Source organism: Orycteropus afer, unplaced genomic scaffold (assembly GCF_000298275.1).
Source record: "Orycteropus afer afer isolate SDZICR_OR568_19922 unplaced genomic scaffold, OryAfe1.0 scaffold00026, whole genome shotgun sequence".
NCBI classification, from domain to species: domain Eukaryota; kingdom Metazoa; phylum Chordata; class Mammalia; order Tubulidentata; family Orycteropodidae; genus Orycteropus; species Orycteropus afer.
The window spans coordinates 5818151-5831417 of record NW_006921613.1 but is presented as its reverse complement, the minus strand read 5'-3'; the positions used below and the strand labels follow the sequence as shown (position 1 = coordinate 5831417).

At 37.6% G+C, this 13267-nt stretch overlaps 1 protein-coding gene across 1 annotated transcript in view; it reads right to left on the bottom strand.

Moving 5' to 3' along the window:
* MYO5A (myosin VA) overlaps positions 1-13267 on the bottom strand; it is a 194827-nt gene that overhangs the window by 36471 nt on the left and 145089 nt on the right. The window contains exons 29-32 of the mRNA XM_042783688.1: positions 11852-11860; positions 7284-7384; positions 4272-4352; positions 2020-2218 (exon numbers count right to left, since the gene is read on the bottom strand). Coding sequence (XP_042639622.1) covers positions 2020-2218; positions 4272-4352; positions 7284-7384; positions 11852-11860 — 390 coding nt within the window. The remainder of the gene's footprint in view (positions 1-2019; positions 2219-4271; positions 4353-7283; positions 7385-11851; positions 11861-13267) is intronic.

Here is a 13267-nt window from a genome sequence, read left to right as displayed (position 1 = left end):
GAAAGTGATGATAATGGCAATGTTCAAACTCTTGTTTGAAGGTGAAAAGGCTGATGAGATAGATGCACTGCATCTTCTCCCACTCAAAGGCAGCCTGGGGGAGCCCTGAAAAGCATGCTTACTGAAGAAAAGCCACTTTTCTGATTGTGATGGGGGGGTACATGGGGGGGTTATGTGGGATAGAGTTTCCAAGAACACTAGACCCAGGTCCACTGCTATTCTAATACTCTGCTCTAGTGTTTCTTAAGGAATACACAGAACTAAGATTAAGAAACACGATTTTGAAAAAGTTTATCGTTTCAATTATTTATTTAAATTTGGGTCAATTTTCCCTAATTTATAGTTAGTGTACTAGTGGGAGAAGCAGCTGATTCAGAAAATATTCTTCCTCAACACAGGCAAACTCATTAACTAGACTCTATACTTTGGAATTTGGAGACATGTTTTTGTATCAGCTATATTTAAAAAAAAAAAAAAAAGTGCCAAGCAAATTAATACTGCAAACAAAGTTGCAAGGGAAAGCCTCAATCAACTTAGTGGACAAAGTTTGGAGATCTAACTACAAAGTAGAGATAACCGGGGTTGGGTTCCACAAGCCACCCAGAAGCATCTTTATCTCACGGTTTCACCTTCTATTTTAAAACAATCATTTGTAAGCACAGAATTTAGATGTTGATCAACCATTATTATATTATTCAGTATAGTTATCAATTTTCAGTCATCAAAGCATTGTTAGTTTAAGCAACAATATATTTGACAGTAATAAAACATTATAAAAATTTCTGTGATTCAGAAGAATTTCCCCCACAAATTAGTGAAATGCCCATCTTTGGAAAGAGTACAAATACTGCTCTAATCCTCTTTCCCCAGCCCCACAAGGGAGCCTCATGGAGAAAGCTGTCTTCAGAGGAACAGATGGATTATGAAAAGAGTAGTTCTGGGTTCTGTTTCTAATTCATACGAGAGATGCTTAAATAAGTGACATCAGAAAACCATTTGTAATGCAAATTATCACTAAAGGAGTAATGGAGGGATGATTCAGAAAGTTAAATCTTCAGAGAAAATTCAATTTTTTTTTTATTATCAGCCATTAAAATCCTTAATTAAAAAAAAAAAAGATACAAATCACCATCACCAATCCTAAATAGCATTTCTCAAAACCAGACTGATGATGTAATATAGATTTTATATAGAAATGAAGAATTATAACTTTTTGATGAATTTTAATATAATAAATATATTTGTCAAACTTAGATAAAAACTTTATAAATTTGTAATAATAGTTCTGTGAGTAAGAAAGAAATAGAATATATTTTCTGTAAAAGTAAGAGAGAAAGAAGGGAAAAAAAGAAAGCACAAGAGAAAAAAGTTGGACTTAATGAACCTCCTCCTTCATTACACAACTCAAGTTCTGATATAAAGAATAAAAAAGGTGTAAACCTGACCCTCCTCTTTGTCCTAGGAGCTCCATCCAAAGTCAAAGGCTCCCTGTTGGTTCTGCCAACCATTTTTGCTGACCTCAACTAAACTCCTATTTGTCTGTGGCCTCCAGCTGCTAGAGACAATGAGATATTTTCGGTGGCTTCTTGGGGACCAAAGGTAAACAAAACCTTTCCCCAGTCTCTGTCATGGCAATCACATAACAAACCTCCTGGAATGGTAGATAATCTGCAGGTGAGGTGAAAGGACCAGATCACCTGAGTTCTCCAGGACAGTAAAGTCCCAGCGTGCACGTAGGTGGCCATCTTCCAGACCCTCCAATGTAGGTATGAGTACGCTCAGACACTCAAAAGCCTTCTGTGAGAACCATAATCGGTACACAAGCCTTTTTCATTTCTTTCAGCATATTAATATTTTCTTGACTCTGTGTCTGTTAGAGTGTAAGAGTAACAAGTGTGGGGTGGTGAGTTTTTTTCTCAGCAAGGAAAAAATATGTTTGATTGAAAAAGTACTAGGACCTCAGGGCAGGGATTGGCTCTGCCTGCTGATGAGCGTGTGGGGCCCTCACTACTTCCTTACCAAGTTTTCGTTGGTCAGCCGGGTGATCTCATGTTGCAGGCTGGCCTCAATGCGGGCCTCTGGGGGCAGCTGCAGGTTCTGGGCCAGCAGCTGTTGCTGTCGGTTGTTCTCCTCCTTCAGGCTCTGGATCTCCCCACGGAGTGCCTCAGCCTCATTCTCATGGCTCCTCTTCTGTGACTGAAGCTGGGATTCTAGGAGCCTGTGGAGAAACCACACAGGTAGGACGAGGAGACCACACCCTTAAGTCCCCTGCCTAGTGGGTGCAAGGCTTTATATTCACTTGCTAGGGTAGGAAAAGCAGATACTCTTTTGCTTCCATTATCTTCTGACTTGATTAAAGAAACTCAAACAAGGGCCAACAATGGAAATGAATGCTCTCACATTTGTTTTTCTGATCTGTGGACCCGGCTACAAATATAAAATATTCAAAGGCCCTAAGAAACAGGAAAGTTTAGCTCTTTTGAAAGGTTCATAGAAATGATAACTAAAATAAATCAATCAAAAGACAGTATCTTTCCCACAAAATAACTACAGAGAGCCATTAAAACCTCCCAACTATTATAACTAATTAAATATGGATTGAAGAATTTTAGAGTTGCTAATTTCAGGCAGAGAGTAGGACCATGGTCCCATTTTTACTTTCTACTCTTATCTGTGAAGAACAGAAAGGCTGGGGCACTACTCTGAAATATATATGGATTTACCCAAATCTAGACATATAGTTTTGGAAGTTTGCTTATATATATATATATATATTAAAATTTATCATCTCTCTCCCTATAAGCTTACATATCAGTAACAGAATCTTAAGATATGGTTTCAGAATATAAATATCAGTAGGACCAACAAGGTGGTTACTCCCTCTCCAAGCATATAATCAGCTGGGCCTATAAGGAGAATAAGACTTTGGCAATGAGAGCACCAGAGTCATAGTATCCTCCCTTTGGTATGTATCCCCATTTCTACATGAGCCCCTTTTGCAAACACAAAACAAAGTTATGATTAGGTATAAACTAGCATTAAGAAAAGACATTCTTTTATTCTAATCCCCTTGGTTGCCAATTTCTTGGTAAAATTTAGTGATGTCATTGCAAGCAGGTTAATAGCAGATAAAATATTTTAGTGGTTACAAAATTTCAACTGAACTTGAACCTGTAACTCCCCAAAGTTAATGACAATAGTTTATGATTAAAACAAATAAAGCAGAATAAGCAAAAGCCCCTTGAACAAATATAATATTAAATATTTTTAAAATTTAATCACAAAAATGGTGTTTTTATGAGACTTTTAAGACACAAATGTCACTAGATGATTGTTTAGAAAGATGTTGCTGTTTCAATGGAGGACACCACAAATTTGAATTTAAAATAACCATAAAGAATGCCAATTCTATATATCCACTATGAGTCAGAAACGACTCAACAGCACCTAACAACAATAACATACAGAATGCCAAATCATGCATTTAATATTGCTTTCATGCAGTATGATGAGAATATGTAACAGTGTATCCACATTGCCACAGGCAATCTATCCTGTAGATTGACCATGATCCCAAACAAGAAATCACTGCCTATATAATAGCTACTAATCCCTCTCAGTCTTTGCGTCTTACTTGTAATGTTTTGTTTTTCTTCTAACTCCTAGAGAGAGAGATGCACAGATTTTGTGACTGAGGGGAACTCTAGAATGCATCCATCACTTAAAGGAGACAACTCTTATATCCCCCATGAGTCAGTTTCCCTTTGAATGGCATCCCTTAGTGAACAAGGTTCTTAAGAAGGTGTTTGCACCTGTGGCTTCCAGCCGAACAAAAGACAGACATATGAGTTGAACATTTACCTGCGGTGGATACACTCCTTGGAGGGAACAATCATGGGAGAAAGAAGGGCTGCTTATGCACAGGGAGACAACTCAGGGGGCAGGAGTGCATGGCAGGATGGACACAGGAAGAGGTAACTATTAGGAGAAAGTGGGAGGGGAGTTTTTGCATTGGGGTAAATTGTAGTCAATGTCATGAGACAAAGTGTATGTGAACTGTTCTATGGAAAGTGAATTTGCTTTGTAAATTTTCAGCCAAATCACAATTAAAAAAAGAAAAAAAAGGTGTTTGGTTGAATGCTCTGTTTCACTAAACTAATTTACCCAGGAAGAAAATGCATAAGAAATACAGGTGTTAAAGTCGGGGGGCCATTGTTAGTAAGAAAAACAACAAATTAATAACATTCCATCTTGGAGGAGACAAATATAACCTGTTGGCTTGTTTTAACCCTTCATAAACCAGCCACAGCTCTCCATCCTCATTCAACTCATGGCAATCCATAGCAGATGATCTTCCATGCAAAAGGAACAATGATGCAAAACACAAAGGGATACAGGATGGTAATGAGACGATGATGGCAAGAGCAGCACTTGGCACTTTAATATTTTACTAAGCGAATAGGGTTGTTTTATTAATTACAGATGACTTTACAACAATACCACAAAAATAAGTTTTGGTTAATTTTAAAAAATGGGTACTCAATATCATTACACATAAAATGGGTAGAAATTAAAGCAAAATAGCCAAGGATCCAGAGCTACATTTCCTGCAAAATAAGAAATGACTAAGAAGGTGAGAAAGGTTTTGTTTTTAATATTTTAATCATTCGTCAAGGTAATCTTGTATGTCACATATTATATTAGAGATTATCACAACAGCCAAGTAATAGAATGAAAGCTTCAGTTGTTCTCTTCTTGTTGCGATCTCCACAATCCACTTCAAAACAAGGTTTTAAATATTCTGGATGGGAGCTTAACTCAGCTTAATAAAAACTGATTTCCCACTTTAAAAAGTATTTTTAAATTTTTTATTAGAGTAAGTTATAAATAAGGATAGTTCCAAAGTTCTCAGTTTTTGTGACACAGCTTTAAAAATGTTATTTATGTTAAAAAATTAATTTCAAGATCTGGAGAAGCTACTTATATTAGAGATGTGTCATATATATATATATATATATATATATATACACACACACATACACACACATACATACACACACACACAGTCTAAAGAATATATATATTGTATATACTTAATAAGTAATAATGATAAAGTTGATTAGAGAATTTTTTCTATTCAAGATGTAAAAATCATATTTTTTAGTATTAACTAAGTGCTAGATATACATTACATTCTTTCACATGTATTATTTCATCTAATTCTCTTACTAACATATTTTCAGAGGAAGGCATGGAAGCTTAGAAGTGAGATACCTGTGGAAGTTTCACAGCTGGTAAGTGGTAGAGCCCAATGCTACGTGACTACAGAACCTAGGTTCTTACTCCTCCTGCTATATTTTTGTTGTTATTTTTATATAAAACAAATTCAAGGGGATGCTCTTCTATTTTCCCTCTACCATCTCTCTCTGGTGAGCTTACCTATTTGGATGGTCTCAAGTATTATTATATGCTGATGACCTGAAAATTTATATCTCAGCCCACACATCTTTCCTAGCTCTAGATCTCTATACTCAGCTGCCTAATGGATTTCTCTCCTTGGCTATCTTCCTTTCTCTTTAAACCCAACTGGGTAAAATTACCGATCATCTCCACTTTGCACTTCCCCACACCCTAGTCCCACACTCATGAAATGGCATCACCATATCCAACCAATTGTCCACAGCAGACACCTCAAAGACATCCTTCACTTTTCCCTATCCCTCACCCACACATCCAATAAATCACAAGGATTATGACCTCATCTTTCTATATATCTTTCAAAGTGTCCTGTTTCTCTCAATCCTAACTGCCACATGTAAATCACCATACTCAATCACTGGATTTTGGCAATAGTTTAACTAATCTTTATGTTTTCAATCTTTTCCACTGCAGTTCATCCTCTATATAGCACCCAGGGCTGTCCTTCTAAAACTCAAATCTCATCAGATAATTTTCCTACTTAAAACCCTTCAATGTTCCCACTGTCTTTGGGATAAAGTCCAAACTCTCTTGGCTGTGTCCTCAATAGCCTATAAGTTCTGTAAGGGTAGCGATGGAATTTCTCTTACTACTGTATTTCTAGTATGTGGCAGAGGGCATGGCATGAAGGAGGCATATAGTACATATATGATGATTGAATGGTTGACAGGATGGATGAACAGCGTAATATAGATCTTTCTGAACTAACACATTCTTTGATGTAAGATATATTTATCATTTAAATTCATAAACTAAAATTTAAGTTTATTAGAATTCTTCTATAAACATTCTCCACCCTTGTGCACAAAAGAAGGTAACAAGTTCCTTACTTATTGCATAGCAATATTCTTTAGTTCGTGAAGTATTTATGTATATTAATCCTGATATTATCGATCAAGAGACCTAGACTGCACACTGACAAGGCAAATTTTAAGATCTGTCTTCTCCTGTAATTATCATGAGCTATGTTCTTTCCAAATGATGTAGTATTTGAAAAAAATCTTAAAAGTAATCTCTCAAGATCAGAGTTGATGAGCTCTAAGGCTATGTTGGGAAGAAGGGTGGTAAAAAGGATGAGGAATTCCAGACCCAAGCCTTTATTCTGTGATAAACTGAGCTTTAGGGGAGGCTGTGAAGAAGTTTCAATTAGTCACTGACAGCACAAATCCTGAATTCCCAATCAGCCCTCCCAAGACTCTTAAGTAAATAGAGACAGCCACACGTCTTCTGTAGTTTCATCCATGTAAATGAACATGTGGAATGAAACCAGTTAGGATTTTCTCAGAACATCTTAGGGAATATATCAAAAAATTGGTCTTAAATATCAAGTTCCTACCACAGACATCACGGGATTTCAGAGTTATGTGACCAAAAAATGTTGTGATTCTAGATAACTCATAATTTCTCTTCACACTAAGCTTTAATTATTGAAAGCTGGAGTAGCAGCTGGCCCTCTAAACTTTGCCAAACAACCATACTGAATAACAAATTAAAATGATTGCCCAAGACATCTAGCACTGAGCTACTGCTTCCTCAAGGCTAAGACTCTAAATCTACAAAAATGTCTTCCCTTGATGCAAAGAATATTTTCCTGACACCTCTCATTATCAGTTTGCTTATATTATATAAGTTATAAATGAGATTTTAACTGGGCATACATTGAAAACCTTGCATTCCCATTGAAGGTCAGTTGATGTTCAACAAAGGAATGCATAAAAACTTTGAGTTATTGTACAAGAGGGTGGCTCAAAGACCAAAGATCAAGAGGACTAGACCAAAATGAATAAAAGAAGGGTCCAACTTACCTGTTTGTTTCTTTCAAACCAATATATGCTTGTGCTATTTCTCCTTTATCTTTCATTTTCTGTACATCTTCTAAGAGTATTGTGGAATCTGTCATTGTATTCTGAAGGGGGAAATGACACATTTCCTCATTAAGATTCAATTCAGAAGCTTTGGACCACATACATTTCTTTCCTTGAGTATATTAAAAAAAAAAAAAAAAAAAAATCAAACTCACTGTTGTGGAGTCAGATGCAACTCATAGTGACCCTCCTTGGGTTTTCAAGGTGGTATCACTATGGAAGTAGATTGCCCAATCTACCTTCTGAGGAGTAGCTGGTGGATTTGAACCTCCAGGCTTCTGATTAGCAGTCAAATGCCTTAGGCACTATGCCACCAGAGCTCTTTTCCTTCAGTGTGGGGGAGGGGTTATGGAGTCTCTGAGTGGCAAAAATGGTTAAGTGCTGGACTACTAACTGAAAGTTTGGTGGTTCAAACCCATCCAGAGACACCTTGGAAGACAGATCTAGAGATCTGCTTCCAAAAGGTCACAGCCTTGAAAACACCATGGAGAGGTTCTACTCTGCACATACGGAGTTGTCTAAGTTGGAACTGACTCAACAGTAACTAACAATGAGTGCTCCACCACAGCTCTGCCCCACCCATTGGCCTCAGCTCTGAATGAATTACTATGGAGGAAAGTATAGCATGCGGGAGAAAGAAGCATGTTGACTCCCTCTTCTTGTAACCTTTAATGTGCTACAGCAAAGTATTAGATCCCAGAATACAACTGCCTTGTAAATAAAATCACTGACTAGCTACATATGTTTTGTGGTTGCTGTTATGTGCCCTCAAGTTGGACCTGAGTCACAGCGACCCCTCCTTGGGTTTCTGAGGCAGTATCACTACAGAAGTAGATTGCCCCATCTTCCTTCCGAGGAGTGGCTGGTGGGTTTAAACTGCCAGCCTTCTGGTTAGCAGTCAAGTGCCTTAGGCATTACGCTACCAGAGCTCCCATGTATGTTTTAGATTATTCAAATAAATAACCTACCTATCTACCTAACTTTTTATAAAGAGTATAGCTTTTTTTTTAATATAGCACTAGACAAATAATCAAGCAAGAACACTAAACATCTATTTAATATAATATACAAAACTGTTCTTTCTACCACTTACCAACCAGTTAGAATGAAATAAATACCCCAATAAAAAACTGGAAGTTTGACATAAAATTCATTTTTCTCCATTAAAAACTCAGTACAAATTAGGTAGTGTTCAGATCACATGCTTCAGCAAAACTAATTTTTTTTTTCTCACATCTTTAGGTATATACAAATGGAAAGGATTTAGTTCCTTGTAAATATCTACCATCTTGTTACTCATTTTTTTTTTTTCTTATACAGTATAGCATGGTGCATAAGCTTTTAGATTTAACATCTAGCAGGTTGGAATTACTAATGATTTTGTATAAAAGACTTTTCTGCTACCAGTTTTACTTCTTCCCTTTGGGCTAATCTGCTTGACAACCCATGTAATTTCAAAATCTTGCATCTACTCAGCTGCTCTTCAACTCTCCTAAACCAAGGCAATAATGAACAACAAGGGTCACTGCTTTGCAGCTTTTAAAGAATAATACACTTTAGAATCCAATGGCCCATTCTATTTGTCTAAATAATATATGTCTGATCCTTTAGTCAACATTGGCTTCAAAGTCAAGTCTCACAATGAAGTAGACTTGGTAGAATATGCTTCAAATGCCATAATTTTAGAGACCAGTTCCAAGAGAACTTTACTGCCAATTAGAGCCCTAAATTGAAATACAAATGCTTGCTTTTGAATTTCAATGTTTACAAAAAACATCTTAAAAGAAACCCAAAAAACAAAACCCACTTTTCTCTTAATGCTGTCCTTTTATGAGTTTATAAATGCATCCACTGAGAAGACTGAATAAAATCTGGTAAAAGCTATCAACAGAGCTTATATTATACTGAATTTTAAAAATCTTTCCCATAAACCCCACATATAGCACTGTTGTAACTATATTGCATAAATATATAAATGTTACTATATATTTCATAGGGGCTCTGGTGGCATAGTGCCTAAGGCATTTTGACTGCTAACCAGAAGGCTGGTGGTTCAAATCCACCAGCCACTCCTTGGAAGGAAGACTGGGCAATCTACTTCTGTAGAGATACTGCCTCAGAAACCCAAGGAGGGGTTGCTATGAGTCAGAACCATAGATAATTTCTTTTTCCTCTTTCCCTGAAAGGCAGAAAATCTTTCTATTCCATGAAAAGTCATACTCAGATTTTAAGATCCATACATAATAACTTTTAAAGACCTAGGGTTTTATATAATGCTACATGTGTTCTCTGATATCTGAGGACCTACATACCCCAGTTTTGAACGTTTAATAAATTGGGTAATTTGGTCTAATTAGCTAGTCTAAGAGAAAGATAGACTTCTTAATATGCTGTTGTCCTAGGTAATGAGTAGCCAGTCATTTCCTCATGCTGTCAACTTTAGCTAAGAAGTGGGGTGGCAGAGGATGGGGGGAACAGAAAGGGAGGTATCAGAATCAGACCACCAGCATTAGAAAGTTCCTGACTCCCTGCTCAGAGTTTGTCTCCCCAGGCCAGTGATTAGAGGTTCTGAAAGGACTGAACCAAGTAGGAAAATTCCAGCATGTCTGTCATTCAATAGTTGAAACAAGATGTATAGAGGAATTTGACTTTGCAATCTTATCAGGAGCTTCTCTGCATTCTAGCTATGTATGGATCCTAACTCAAGGAAATGGCAGCGGCAGCGTGAAAGTGCTCAGCTCTTCAGGTTCCTCCTCACTGCTGGCCAACAAACCCGTGTTGTTGTTATGTGCCATCGAGGCAGCCCCGACTCATAGCAACCCCTCCTTGGGTTTCCGAGGCAGTATCACTACGGAAGTAGATTGCCCAGCCTTCCTTCCAAGGAGTGGCTGGTGGGTTTGAACGACCAGCCTTCTGGTTAGCAGTCAAATGCCTTAGCCACTATGCTACCAGAGCTCCTCTAGAGAGCCTGTGCTCTTGAGTGTGTTCCAAGTTAAGGGCTCACTCTTCCCAGCTTGTGGGAAGTCCACTATAATAATTAGCAAAGTGAGTCACAAAGTTGACTGTGCATTAGAAATAGAGACCCCTCTCTGATCCAGACTGGAGCCTAAAAACCAAAAGCCAAACCCACTGCCACTGAGTGGATTCCAACTCATAGTGATCCCGTTGGGTTTCCACAGCTGTAAATCTTTATGGAAATAGATTGCCTCATCTTCCTCCCAAGGAGCAGCTGGTAGATTTGAACCACTGATTTTCTGGTTAGCAGCCAAATGTCTTACCCACTATGACACCAGCGCTCCTTAGACTGGAGCCTAGTACATCCATTATTTTCCCACTGACTTCCCAAATAGGAAAGAGTCAAATATGAAACTAATTTGCAAATATCAAAATAGACTCTGTTGTCAGAAAGTATTGATCATATATATTGCAGGACACCTATAAATTAAAATTAGGGTTAAAGAGAAGTATTTCGTCAACAATAAAAAGACAAACAACCCAATTTAAAAACAAGCAGAGGCTTCCCTGAGCTGTAAATGTGGAAGTTGTTATGTCAATGAATGTCTTGGTGTGTATATTTCATCACAATAAACTAAAAAAATTTTTTTTTAAATAGGCAAAGGCTTGAATAGACATCTCTCTAAAGAAGATATACAAATGGCCACTAAGCACATGAAAAGATGTTCAAGGTCATTAGTTATTAAGGAAATGCAAATCAAAACACAGTGAGGTATCAGCTCATATATCCTAGGATAGCTATTATTAGAAAAACAGAAAATAACAAGTATTGGTGAGGGTGTGGAAAAAAATGGAACCCTTCACACAGCAAGTGGGGATGTAAAATGATGTAGCCGCTATGGAAAAAAGTTTGGCTGTTCCTCAAAAAGTTAAACAAAGAATTATATTATATGACATCATATAACCCAGGTATTTTATTCCTAGGTATACACCTGAAACCTGAAAGAAGGGACTCAAACAGGTACATGTACACCAATGTTCACTGCAGAATTTTTCACAAAAGCCCAAAGGTGTAAACAACCCAAAAGACCATCAACAGATGAATGGATAAACAAAATGTGGCATATACTTACAATGGGATATTATTCAGCCATAAAGAGAAATGAAACTATGATACCTGCTATGACATGGATGAACCCTGAAAACATGCTGAATGAACTCAGACACAAAAGGACAAATATGATCCCACTTCTACGAAATATCCAGAATAGGCAAATGCACAGAGACAAAGGTCATTAGTGGCTACCAGGCCCTGGGGGTGGGGAGAAAATGGGAGTTACTGCTGAAGGGGTACTGAGTTTCTGTTTGGGGTGACGTAAAACTTTTCGACATGGATAGTGGTGATAGCAGCACAACACAGTGGATGTAATGTTACTGATTATATACTCAAAAATGGTTAGAAGAGCAAGCTTTTTGTTACATATATTTCACATTAATAAAAAATGTTTAAAGAGAGATGAATTTACTAAAAACTTTTACACGCTTATAATTACCTTGTCATCCTGAAAATCACAAGTCAGCAAGCATAAGAAAACAAATGGAAGAAAATAGTAAACCCTTAGTTCCATAAATTCCATCAATGAGTTCTTATTGTAACAGATAAAACTGAAAAAACACTCATGAGTTGTTTCTCTTACGATTAACACTGTACATAAATTAAAATTTATGAAACTGGCATGAGGTGGACATTAATGTATATTTATGTGAAGGCAGTTCATTTCTCAGAAACAGTGCTTAAGACACTTTTTGAGATATTTTGGCTTTTCTAGGTGTGTAATATTTTTGAGTATGTGAGAGGATGTCCCTCCTGTTAATGTACATGAATGAAATTCTCATCCTAGGTCTGTGAGAGTTATTGTAATGCCCCATATGGAGGTTACTTATCAAAGTGAAGGTTCCCCAAATATTTGTGGAGGTAGAGCAGATAAGCTAGCCCTGGCTAGGCTCACTAGTTGTCATTCACTACTGCCCTGCAGAGCAGCTATGAAATGATGTACTTCTCTGACTAGAAGCTGAATGGGACAACACAGCCCTGGGGTAACTGAGAGATGTGAATCAGTGTCATGGACATTTTTCCTAGGAGAGAACAAGACTGCTGAGACAGAAATAGAATGGTCACTGCCACATGTAGGCTGGGAGCTGGGAGGCCAGGGGCTTTAGTTAGACAGGGCTAACCTAGACAACACTGTGGTCTTCACATGGGATATGTGAGTAGGGTAAGTTAGAGTGTGGGAAAACTATGTATAGTTAGCTGTATTGGTTTTTATGACTCTTGGTTCATTTTTCTTCTCCTTTCCCTTAACTTTTATTACAATGCTTTGTGAGAGTACCAGTTTGTCACAAGGGAACCAGAGAAAGGAATCTTGATTTTGGACTCTGCTCAAGTCAGCATGCAGGAGTCTTGTTTCTCAACACTCAAGGCTATCATCCGCAGTGGGAGACCTGGGAATCGACAAAGACAGTCTCTGGGGAAGGTGAAAGCTGTATGGACAAGCCAAAATGGAAAGTCCCCTTCTGAACTCTTTTCATTTCAGACTTAAGGGCTAATCATCTATTTAATAAAGGAGTCCATTTTTTTTTTTTTTTTAGATAACTCTAATTGCTACTTCCAGTAATATATCAGGTGGTGTCTCACTGCTATGCATAATGTTTTCACAGTGGCTGCAATGATGGGCTCAGGTATAGCAAGGATCGTGGGCTGGTACAGGACTGGGTGGTGTTTTGTTCTGCTGAGCATAGGGTCACTAAGAGTTGGAGACGATTCAACAGCACCTAACAACAACTTGCTACTGGGACTTTTTCCAAGAGTATTTAATCACATATCTCATGTTCAGATTTCTATGTTTTCAGGATGAGTGTTAACTCCAGGTGTGAGTTGCCTTTATCAAACGCAAACATACATGACAGGT